Source organism: Acanthochromis polyacanthus, chromosome 16 (genome assembly GCF_021347895.1).
Source record: "Acanthochromis polyacanthus isolate Apoly-LR-REF ecotype Palm Island chromosome 16, KAUST_Apoly_ChrSc, whole genome shotgun sequence".
In the NCBI taxonomy this organism is placed as follows: Eukaryota; Metazoa; Chordata; class Actinopteri; family Pomacentridae; genus Acanthochromis; species Acanthochromis polyacanthus.
Genome location: NC_067128.1, coordinates 2,517,514 through 2,530,031, shown reverse-complemented (window position 1 = coordinate 2,530,031; position 12,518 = coordinate 2,517,514). Strand labels below are relative to the sequence as shown.

Here is a 12,518-nt window from a genome sequence, read left to right as displayed (position 1 = left end):
GTCCGGCAAATGGAAAGTGCCGTATCCGTAGGCCACAGGCTACGGGTACAGGTCCGTATCTGTAGACACTACCTTTGCAAATGGTTGCTAATCAGTAGAAAAAGAAGAAAAAAAAGAAAGGAAGAAGTAGTAATTGAATCAAAAGGTCTGGCAAACACTTGAAAACGGCAAAGGAGTGACAACAAAAGGTAAGAATTGGATCTGACAGACAGTAAAATAAAAGATGAAAGAATTGTAGATAACTGTGGGGGGGTGCAATGAAGGAGTGGCACTAGAAGGTATCTGTATCAAAAGGTGCCCTATTTTCTTCATCAGCGGTAACCGATGACAACGTGAAGCTCTCCGTCATTCTGAGCTGCTTTCTGGCATCAAACCCAGCGGCTCACTTTGCATGAGTCGACTCAGGCGTTGTGTAGATCATCAGCGATGAGGACGTGGCTGCCGAGGGGGTCGTTGTGGACCACAGAAACCCACTCTGGACTGAGAATGGACGTATTGTGCAGCGAGTGGACAGGGTCCCTGACCTCAGAGCAGCCTGCATGCAGAATGACACAGGCTCTTTGTTGCCACTGACAAAGCCGATCGCTCACATCAGTCAGACTGCAGCAGCACCACGAGCCTTCCACTGGGCCTGTCAGCGCTGGACAGGCGAATAAAATCCATGCTCCCATTTGGATTTATTAAGCTGTAGAAGTGCTATTCGGTAATGAAAAACACCCACACTGACGAGTATAAAAGTCAGACAGCAACTTTATTAACAGTTTATTTTAGTGTTACTCACTAAAACAATAGAAAAAAAAACGCTCAAATTAAGTGCTCAGTCGGTTCAGTTAAATAAATAAATATAAAAAATTGTACTAAAAACAGTTAAAAATGTAAGTTTGCATGTCCTTGTACAGACTTAGTGTCACAATGCTCCCTGCCATTGTCAAAGGCTTCCACACCACACCTGCTATGTTCATTTTTACAGCAGAGAAGGCAGATAAGAAGAGCAGCACCGAACACATAAACCCGTTATCAGAGGTTTTTTTTTTTTTTTGCAAATCAGTCTTGATGATGATTTCAGAACCAAGGCGAAATCTGTTCAGTGCTTCCACAGACATTAAGTGCAATGCTAGCTTAATATGCATTAATACAGGAACACGGACAACAAATCAACATGTACGGTGGTGTTAAAACGGCCAGCTCTTTGGTGCAGCCGGCTGTTATCGAGGATGCGTCAGTGTGGCCAGATCTGCACGAGACAGCTGTGAAATACTTGAAACACGTGCAGCACGGAATTAAAAAGGCTATTAGATGTGTTCAGGTCATGTTCAAATAGTTGCTTGGTCCAGATCTGGCACTGACTTGGCTGTATTGGTGATTCAGGCACAGTATCCGGTCCATCAGAGGCACAGCGGAGCAACGTTTATCCCCCACTCTGAGGGGGGAAACTGCAGTGGATGCTGGATAATGCATGAGAATGGGCCAACAATGTGGGCAAAACTATGATTTCAAAGATCATTTTGCACATTTTCTTTCATAGCACGGGTTATTCAGAGCTCTAAATGCCACATCATCCAGCAGTTTCTGAACGATTGCTACGCCGTTGCACCGCCGCAGTCCTCGCCATTCAACCACAATACAGCAGCCGCTCCACACACACAAACCAAACAGCCCGGTGAGACAACACAGTGTTCCTTTCTTCGACAAAGAGACAGACATCGAAGCGCAAACGTCCTCTTCTGGGGGGTGGTTAGGTTGCCGTGACGATAGCAGGGACTCTGATGGTGTTGGAGGCGGCCTGGTTTTCGTTCTCCACCCGGTAGGTCGCGTCGCGGTGCTCGGCCGACACCTCCGGCTGGCCTGTCATGGCGATCGGCTCGTCCTCCTCTTCCTGAGATTGTAGCTGGTCAAAGGATCGTTCGGCTTCTTCTGACAGACGGTTCTCCTCTTTCTCTTCCTCCCTCTGACCAAATCACACCAGAGGGAAGTACATCAGTCGAGTAATACACGCAGTATGACAATAATACCTTCAAAACCACAGAGCTTCTCTGCCCCGTACCTCCTTCTTCATCCTGTAGTATTCATCGATGGCGTACTGATATTTGGCAGATGTTATCCCAAACAGAGAAGCCATCCTCTCCCCCAGGTAGTCACAGGCTGGAATAGAAATATGATAAGTGACGATAAAATATAAATATAAAATGCCTTAAACTAATACAATAATATAAATTAGACCCTCCAGAAAAACGTGGGCTAAAATCCTTGATCATGTGAATAAATATGTGGGGGTTTTTATGCCATTTTACGCGGGGAAATTGCGGAAAGTTGCAAAGTATGCGAATAGCTGTGAAATATTAGCCTAGCCGCGCTAGACAACCCACGGCAACGAATTTAATTCTCTGCCAGGGTGGGTCTAGTTACCCTCCATAAGGCTCGAGGTTGGATTCTCGTAAAACTGGCCGGACCAATCACCATGAAGTGTAGAGTCAGAAGGCGGGCGTAACGAAGTGACGACAGAGGCGCGACGATTCTGACAGAAACAACCGGCGCACAATAAACAGTTATCTTTGGACTCTGCTTTGGCCACAGCCCTTAAAGATTTGAAGCTAAAATTCAACTTGAAAGATAAACAAAGGACGGCACTGAAGTGTTTCATTGAGAAGAAAGACGCATTTGGACTTATGCCGACGGGATATGGCAAATCCTTAATATACCAGTTGGCTCCGCTGGTTGGGAAGCTAATGGGACTTAGCCACAATCAGCCGTCGCTCTAGGAACTACATCAGCCTATTCGTTGCACTGATTGGTTGTTTACCTACCCAATTGCTGCAGAGGGATTTGAAAGACAACCTTTTAGCCCGCCTCCCTCCCTGTCGAGCGGTCCTAGACCCTTGTGCCTTCAGAAACATGGGTCTAGCGCGGCTAGGCTAGTAAAATATGCAAAAAGGTGAAATATGTAAGAACTGGGAGAAAAAGGTGATTGTTCTCCTACATCCTGTTACTAGGCTACCACTGAATGAAAAAGAGCAATATAAACAGACAAACTACATGCAAGACACATCACAGTAAGAGCTGCCAATGTTTCATTTATTATCAGCTTAAGCAGGACTTAAACATTCCTCAATCACAAATTTCTCAGAAATAAAACATTCTTTCTGCTTAGTTATACTTTGAGGTAGAGCAAACTACCTGCAACACGGTTGATTTTCTTCGGTTCTCCAGAACGATGTTGCACGGGGTGCAAAAAAGTTAAATCTGGGTCCTGTTTTGCCCGCTCTCTGGCTGAAACATTCGTAGGTAAATGTGATCTTTGAGCATTCGCCATCCTTGTTTTTCGTCTCTGAGCGCCGCGCTCCACATCAGCTCGTGCTTCTAGTGTGTGTGTGAATGCGTGAACTGATGGTTATAGTTTTCTCATCTTATGTGGAAATTGTGAAATCAAGCAGGACCCGCATATATCTCTTTGTTTTCGTCGAAATGTGAGATTCTTGCGGGAATTATGCGCTGTTTTGCGGAGATTATGCGGCCTTTTGGGAAATAATTGACCCCCGCATAATCAGCGGCATCTTGGTGATTAATGCGGGAATTCATGCGATCGCATAATCGCGTTTTTCTGGAGGGTCTAATAAATGGATGCTTTTAGACTGAAGTGAGAAAGCATTCTGCTGGGTTCCTCCACTGATCATGGTTTCAACAACTTACACAAAATGCTACGACAAATAGCGTAGGAATCCATCAAAGCAAAGCAGTGAGGCAAGTTTATTTTTCGTCTGAACTGCTCACTAATGTGAACTGCAAACTGTGGCAGCATAGAAAAATTATTAATGTATTAGAATGAAGGCTGCAGTTTCAAGGTCGACTGGTTCACTGGTTGGTCAGTCGCTCTCATGGGTGTGACAATCGCCACTGTTCTTTTCATTAGAAGAAAAATACAACATCAATAGCTGTCCAAGATTAATCCAGTCATTTTGGCAGCAGGGGGGACAGAGAGCCTGTCACCACTGGGTCTAACTTCTCTAAAAAGTCAAAGTAAAAGACACCGTGTCAAAGAAGCTGTTGGTCTAACTTTATTTTGTCCTAATGGAGGCCAAAAAGTCAAGTAGCTCAACAGCCAACACGTCAGATCCTCTAAAAACTGTAAGCTAATTTGTCTGCGTTACACTCCTCAACAGTTGATGTGTGTCTGTTTCCAAAAATAATATAGATATGTTCACTTGAACACTGGACTGCTGCAGGTCTGTTATCATTTCAGATATAAACTAACCAGGTGAAAATGAGTCAATATGCTGGCAAATACTAGCTTTTAATGTTGATTTATGAATAATTCACACACAAAAAGCTCGCCGATAAAAGTGCCTTCAGTGTCTAATTTAGTTAATCTGGCGATAATGTGTTTGTCCATGCGACCAATCGATTGTTGAAAAGATTTCCTTTGACTGACTAAACCCCTAATTACAAGCAATTAAATAAGTAATAAATACTGTATATAAAAGATGCTAGAGTCAAAGCTAAATATGAACGAACAGCAGCTTAAATCCAACACAATATCCTGAACATGAACCCAACCTGGACCGTCACAGACCAGAAGCTGAATTCAGCAAAACATTTAATTATTATAAGGAAAACAATAGAATTTTACCTCTGTGATAAATAACACGCTACTCACTGCTAGCTAATGTTTACTAGCAGCAACATGGCCCAACATGCAGACGGACTCCTAGTCTTGCCACTAAAATAAACGAGCTAATTATTCTGGTAAAAGGTTTTTGAACCCGTCTGTCTGAAACTTGGTCTCATCATCACGAATGTATTTTCAGAGCAAACAGCACAAACCTGAGATGGTGGACGTTGCTGCTCTCCACATGTGGAACCAGAAATAAGGCCCCCACGTCATCTTTGACTGCAGCACAGAGAACGTAGTGAAATTAACGGGTTTCTGTAAAACACACCTGCCTCATTTTGTTTGCACTCATGAGTTTCTCACCCTCACCGCATCGACCGGAGAGGACAGCAGGTCTTTCCTCTCCGGCTCCTTGTCCTCTCCGTCCTCCTCGTCGGTGCTGTACTCCTCCATGGTCTCACCGCTGGAGAAGTGGATGATCCGACGGGGAACCTTCTCCTTCTGCTGCTCCTCCTCTCTCTTGTCCAGCTCTCCCAGCTCCACGCTCTCAAAGTCCTTGGGCGGGTTTGGACTTGGACTCTGTGATCAACATGACACAGGTGGTAGAAATTAAAAAAAAAAAAAAAATGACTGTCACACTTCTTACTAATGGAGGTCCTTAGTGGAAGAGAAAAAAAATCTGTTATTCGTTGGATGAACTAATGCATCTGAAGTGTCCTTCAGGCTGTGGAGTGCTGCTGTAATTAAACCTTTACTTAAAAAGCCGACTCTTGATCCAAATGTTCTCTCTGAAATTCTTGAGAGAACGGCTGCAAATCAACTATGTGAACATTTACAAAGGAGCAGCTTGTTTGAAGAGTTCCAGTCAGCCTTCAGAGTGCATCACAGCACAGAAGCAGCTCTGGTGAAAGCCACTAATGACCTTCTCATAGCGTCAGACAATGGACTGGTCTCTGGACGTGTTTTGTTGGACCTTAGAGCAGCATTTAGAACATTCTACTGGCATTAAAGGGACAGAACTGCACTGGTGTAAATCCTACTCATCAGACAGGTTCCAGTTTGGTGTTTTTTCTTGCCGCTGTCGCCTTAGAGCTGCTCTGAGGGTTCAGTACAGCATCTTGAGACAATTTGAACTGTAATTGGCGCTATTTAAATAAAATTGAAGTGAACAGAATTGCAGTGCAATGAGAACAGAAGCTGCCATCTGTGTGAATTCTGCCATTTGAAAATCACATATACGACTTAACAAAAGTGAACATGGCTGCTTTCACACTGCACAAAACAAAAGCTGCAGTAGAGATTGTGTGAACATATGTGTTTTCAGACTTTACAATCCCAGTTATCCCATTAAGAGACACTCACACAGAAACCATTAATGAGGTCATTCCAAAAGCATAAGGGGAAAAAATGACTATATCGATACAAAATCGGGTGTTCATGTCATGTTTCTGCTATGATTTTATGATTTAATATGTCACATAATGAATAAACTGTTGAATTATTTTGAACTGTTTGTGATTACTTTATTGTGCATATTTAAACTAACCAGATTTCTATGGAGACAGATTAAAAATGTAAATCATATAGTATCTAGAGCCAGCTTTACCTGTGGGTACGTGGTAAATGCAGATTGGATTTTTTTCTTTCTTCTTTTATGATTTATGGCATTATTACTGTGTCACACTGGACAGAAGACATTTGTGAGTTCTTTCTAATTCTAGGCGTAGCTGTGTTGTTTCTATCGAGATGTAGGACTTTAAAATTCAGTGAAAAGCAAAAATGAGTCCAGAGAGGAAAACTCCCAGAAACTGTTTGGGGTTCAGAAGACTGATCGATTAACTGTTGCAGCACTAAGGTGTTTAATCCTGTAAGACCCAAATATAGAAGAAGAAAAAAACAGCAATAAATAAAAATAAAAGAAAACTATATATATATATATATATATATATATATATATATATATATAAACCCAAACATAGAAAAAATAGCTAAAAATATAAACATAAATCAAATATATATATATATATACATATACACACACACACATATATAATAGAAAACAATAATAATAAAAATAAAACCAACGTATTTTTGCGACAGTGCATTTTACAGGGTTAATGACGTATTTATGCACCATTTCTTTGTTTATGACACTTTAAACACAGCTGTGTTCATAAGGCACTGCAAAATAAAAATAAAATAAAGACAAACTGTGGGCCTCTGTGTTGTACATGATGATTCCACGTTTTATCAGCTATGTAAAATGAATAATCAAAGAAATTCAACTGTAGTTTTTTTGTACTGCACAAATGCATCTTTGACTTCTTTCTTTCTAGCCATGGTTGTGATGTTTCCATAGAGATCCAGGGCTTTATATTGCCCACAGAGGGTAATAAAGATATCCCCAGAAAACTGTTTCGGGTTCAGAGCCTTAATATATTTGTACATATTTAGAAATATATTCAATATCTTTTTATGGTGACCTGGATACTCCTTGGCCTGCCAACTAATGCAATAATTACTGGTCCACCTGCTTTTCTATTTTCTTCAGGTTAAAACATCTAATTCCAGTGTTCTTCACCCAGTGCAGCACTCCCTCCTTTTCTTTTCACAAATAAAGCCACGTTTAAATCGTTTCGGTCAGTTTCAGGGAAGAAGACAGATGTGAAAGCTTGTTTTGCCTTTAAAAAGACGTTAAAATTCGCCTCATTTGTATTCTGTTAACTGAGCAAACCGACATGACAGCTGACAACCAGCCACACCAGAGCTGCTTATCATTCAGTAAACAGACGAGAAACGGGTTTTATTGTAAAATAAAACGCAGTTTACCTGCCCCACGTCCATGTTCCGTCCTATAGACACGTTAACGTTCGTGAGATACAGAGATATGTCGGCCATCGTCTTCTTCTTCTTTGTATGCGGATGCTGCGCCCATCAACGGCTCTCCTCCGCGCTGCGTGACCCGGATGTGACGTTCAACCCCCTCCCTCCGGACTGAGCGTAATATTCATCCGTTACACCTGCACCGATCAGAAGATGAAAATATTAATAATTTATTTTGTTTTTAATATCACTTTAATAAACAAATTCAACACACCCAAAACGATTTTTATTTGTCAGCTGAAAAAAAATCCAAAAATGCTGCTAGCTTAATTGCTATATGGCTTGCTTTTCACAAGCATAACTCATATCACATCACATGTATATAGGTCAGTATATAATTGAGGACTTTTGAAGTCCATGGGATATATCTTGCATACATTCTTATTAAAAGTTAAAAAAAAAAGTTTTTTAGAATGGAATAGAATGTGAATTTATTGTCATTATACAATCTACAATGGGACTGAAGAGCTTCTCTTTTTCAGTAAAAGCATAGTGCAAGATAAAAGTCTTAAAAAATCCTTAAGGTAGTACAAACAGTCTCTATTTACACAAACACAATCTAAATGTCAGAAATGATAAATATCTTTAAAAATATATGAGAACTGTAAAGAAAAATAATGTATTGCACTGTAAAAAAACGTGTTGCACACTTTGGTATATCATGAGGTTGTATAGAGCAGCAGCAGCAGAGACAGTGAAGTATATTGCACATTTTACATCATATTGTTGGCTGGGTTGTTTCATGTGAGAGTTCAGATCAAAATCTGAGAACTGTTCGTTATGATCATGTTTTTACAAATTCCAGAATTATTTATTACGGAAGCAAGCACTTATTAATAAAAAAATGACTGGATATCACTAAAATGTGAACTATGATACCTGTCAACTGTGTTACAAAAAGTCCTGCAATTATATATTGACCAAACTCAAACAACGTTTGGATTTATAGCCTCATTGTTCGTAACTCTGATTTCTTGGTGGGTATTGTTGTCTAGTGAGCTGATAAAATAGGCTACAGTTTCTCTTTGAGTAATCTTTAATAAACACCAACATTATAGGACAGTTTGTAACACTAATGTCTGTCCCACCACAAACAATGGCAGATAGGAACCAAAATTACTTTCAGCCAAGTTGGTTGTAAGTAATTTACTGAACAGTTACATTTATAAATTTACATGTAAGATAATACAGTGCTGCAATTGATAATGGAATGGTCAACTCTGAACTAAATTGTGTGAAGTTCCTCAAATATTTATGGCAAGATTATTTCTGTATCGGATCAAATGTATCATTGTGTTTTCTTATTTGTTTTTGCATTTCCAGCTTCAGTGAGATATTAATATTGTACATACACAAATGGGTGACAAATTAAAGGAAAAACTTGGGCATTGTAAATCAGTGCAACGTTGTTCTGAATGATCACCTTTGTCCTAAACAGTTCCAGCCTGATGGGAGTGGTCTCATCTAGGAAGGCAATGCCATCATATCTTGTACATGAAGAGTCACTGAATGATTTGATGAACACAACATGATTATGGACCATGTTAGAGAGCATTTTTCACTCCACCATCATCAAAACACCAAATAAGGGAATATCTTGTGGAAGAATGGGGTTCCTCCTTCTGGTCGACTTCCACAGACTTGAAGAGTGTAACGACCCTCCACCTGGACAGGTGTTCCTGTCTTGCTTGAGCTGAGGGTCGTCAGCTGATGAGCCACACCTGTATCAAGTGACTCAACTCTGTATAACCTTCCTCACTCCTACTGCAGCTCTCTCTGACAGGAGCTGCTGCCTGCGGGAGCTTTAGCTGCATGTTTTTGTGGTTTGTTGTGTACATTGTGGATTGTTTGGTTACAATAAAATCATTTTTTGTTGCATCCTATGAGCCAGGCTGTCACAAACAGAATCTATGCCAAAGTGCATTTAAGCTATTCTGTTTGCACATAGCAGCCCAACACCTTATTGAGACATATTATGCTGATTTTTCCTGGAATTTGTCACCTGTCTTTTTGCACTACGTCTTCACAGCAAGGTTGGAATGCATGCATTTTGACATGTCACATCAAGAAAAGCACACGTATAAATAATAAAACTAATGAGGGATGAATTCCATTTAGGTGCTCCAGTTTCAGGGTTCTTGTATTGTGCATGCTGGCGATGTGTCACACTATCACGGCTTACCAGGATACATGAACAGAACAGAGCCATCATTAATCTTATTAGTAACACCGTCGCCTACAATGGCATATCACAATGGCTTGGGAAGAAAAATGCATCAAATATTCTCATAAGATGAGGTTATATTATAGCTTGCATAAAACAGAAACTATGGGAAGCTTTAAAATTATGTTATTTAGTCATGGATGGATTATTGATCAGGTCTATGGAGCCCAAAAAGAGCTGAATCCCCTGTCTGTGACTGCCGCATTTCTATTTGGATGCTTATTTTCTATTTATGTTAATATTACGCACCTCACCACTGCACCTTGCAGAACTGCCTTCAAATTCAACAAGGTGCTGCAAACATTCCTCAGAGATTCTGGCCTGTATTTAGGTGATAGCATCACACGGTTGCTACAGATTTGTGGGCAACACCTTCATGATGCGAATCTCCCGTTTTCATCACATCCCAAAGGGGCTTTGCTGGATTGAGATCTGGTGACTGTGGAGGCCGCTGGAGGCACTGAACTCATCATCGTGTTCAAGAAACCAGTGCGAGATGATGTGAGATTTGTGAAATGGCGCGTTATCCTGCTGGAAATAGTCACTAGAAATATACTCAGGTAGGCTGTAGTGTTTAAATGATGTTAAATCAAGGGGTACAAAGTGTGCTGAGAGAATATCTCCCACACTATTACACTACCAGTAGCAAGAAAACAGGAAGGATGCATGTTTTTAAGTTGCTTACACCCTACAATCTGAATGTTGCAGCAGAAAATGAGACTGAATACACACAGCAACATTTTTCCAATCTCCTATTGTCTAACGTTGTCGAGTCTGCTCCCACAGTCACCTCAGTTTCCTGCTCTTGGCTAACATGAGTGGCAAAAGGTGTGTAATTCTTCTGTTTTAAACCATTTGATTCAAGGTTGTGCATTCAGGCATTCCTGTCCGCATTCCTTGGACATAACAAGTGGTTATTTGAGTTACTGCTGCTTTTCTATCAGCTCGAATCGTTCTGGTCATTCTTCTCAGACCTCTGCTATCAGCGAGGTATTTTCACCCAGAGAACCAACACTCACTGGATGTTTTCCCTTTCTTTGAACCATTGTGTACAAACCCTACAGATGGTTGTGGGTGAATCATCAGTTTTAGAAGCACTCAAAGCAGCACCAACAACCACTTAAAACACCTTTCTTCCCTCATTCTGATGCTGGGTTTGAGCATGTCTGCATGGCTAAATGCACTGAGTCGATGCAACCATGTGATTGGCTGATTAAATATCTCCTTTAATGAGCGTTTGTGGGAACACGTGGGGTTCTGATTGTAGGCATGAGTACAGGTTTAACTTGGGGGTGACACACTGTACAGGGGTGACTTTGCCTGCTCTCCAATGATCTTCAATTCTGTATTCTGGTGAATTTGTATGCACCAATTTGTTCCTTTTCGACATCAATTCGTGGCAGAAACTGTTTATTTGTGTAAAGAAAAACACAAAATTCAGACATCAGGTGAAAATTCAAACATAAACAGGGAATAAATTGAATATAATGCAGTGAGGCTCTCATGTGTCCTGTATTACTTCAAATACGGACCTTCTACAGATCCACTTTTCTCATTTAATATGACCCCCGATGAGTAAATCCACATATAGGTAGGATTTACCCTTCTGAGCTCATTTGTTTCTTTTGTTTAAATGCATGTCACTACATTGATAATTTATACTGATTTACTTACAAATCCTCTTTACTGGCTGGTATGTGTCTAAAGATGTCTGCTCACATATTGCACATATATGTGTCTGACATACTGAAGAATAAAGAACCCCCTCTGGTGCATCTATGAATTTACTTTACACAATCATTTGGTTGATTCATGCCTTTGTGATTGCGGGGGTTAATGCATGCATTCCCCTGAAATCTATGCCTATGATTGCAGGACAGCCTAATCTTAGGGTTTTCTAACTTTTTAATTTACTGCATCCATCCACTAGATGTCAGTAGACCTTCGTCTAACTCTGAGGCCGCTGTGCCTCTCAGTGGGTAGTGAATTATCTGGGTCTGCATGTCGATTTATACAAATCACCAGCAGGAACCTGAATATCTGCACATCCAATAATCACCCACTCTGTTTAGTTACCAGCTCTGACTCTGGAGAGCAGCAAAGTAACTTCAGCAGGAAGGATTTACTGGAGGCCACAAACCACAGGACTAACTCTCAGACCAATGATGTCATGAGATGTAAAAGCTGGAGTCTTCCCATAAAAAATGCATGTCTGCCTCAATTTTGTGGCCTCACATAAATGTTTGCTGGAGGTGCATAAGGAAATCAGCTTCCCTTTTAAACACTTTTATTAGTTCTGAGCCAAAATATACTTCCTCATATCCAGAAAATCCCTGGATCCTCTCACGCTTAGGTTGCCTTAGCATCATTCTCCATTTTCTGTGGATATTAAATTTGCACTCTCCCAGGATTTACAGCTTCACCTCTTCTCTCCTGGTTTGTTTGGATTAGACCAAATCAGAAATTGTGTTGCAGTTTTTCATAGACTCGGTCTCATTTCTCATTAGCAACTGACAATAGCATTTAAGCAGACTATTTGTAATCAGTCACACGATTGCTCAGGTCAGCTGTTCATTGGTCAAAACATGATTAATCTTGAGCTGTCGAAAGTTATGGATTTCCCGATAGGGCAAAATAACAACCTCTGGGATGCATCTATTGCGTCTTTGGAAAAGGTTACTGCTATCAAATCATAAGCTGTTGCTCTGAGGTCCCAAAATCTGTTGTTTTTCACATATTTTGTAATATACACATCCACAGTCCATTTGTAGCCACCACTATGAGCAATTTTTACCCCCAGAGCAC

At 40.7% G+C, this 12,518-nt stretch overlaps 1 protein-coding gene across 2 annotated transcripts; it reads right to left on the bottom strand.

Annotated features, from left to right (window-relative positions):
- Window positions 1-732: 732 nt before the first annotated feature.
- LOC110962303 (protein FAM177A1-like) lies at window positions 733-7,579 on the bottom strand. Of its 2 annotated transcripts, none has more exons than XM_022210229.2 (5): window positions 7,436-7,579; window positions 4,970-5,185; window positions 4,819-4,885; window positions 2,045-2,142; window positions 733-1,948 (listed from the first exon to the last, which is right to left on the bottom strand). In XM_022210229.2, the coding sequence occupies exons 1-5, from the start codon at window positions 7,502-7,504 to the stop codon at window positions 1,736-1,738; spliced, it is 663 nt and encodes a 220-aa protein (XP_022065921.1). In that variant the 5' UTR covers window positions 7,505-7,579; the 3' UTR covers window positions 733-1,735. The 2 variants fall into 2 exon arrangements, with proteins under 2 accessions (XP_022065921.1, XP_022065922.1); XM_022210230.2 differs by having other exon boundaries at window positions 4,976-5,185.
- Between the last annotated feature and the right edge of the window lie 4,939 nt (window positions 7,580-12,518).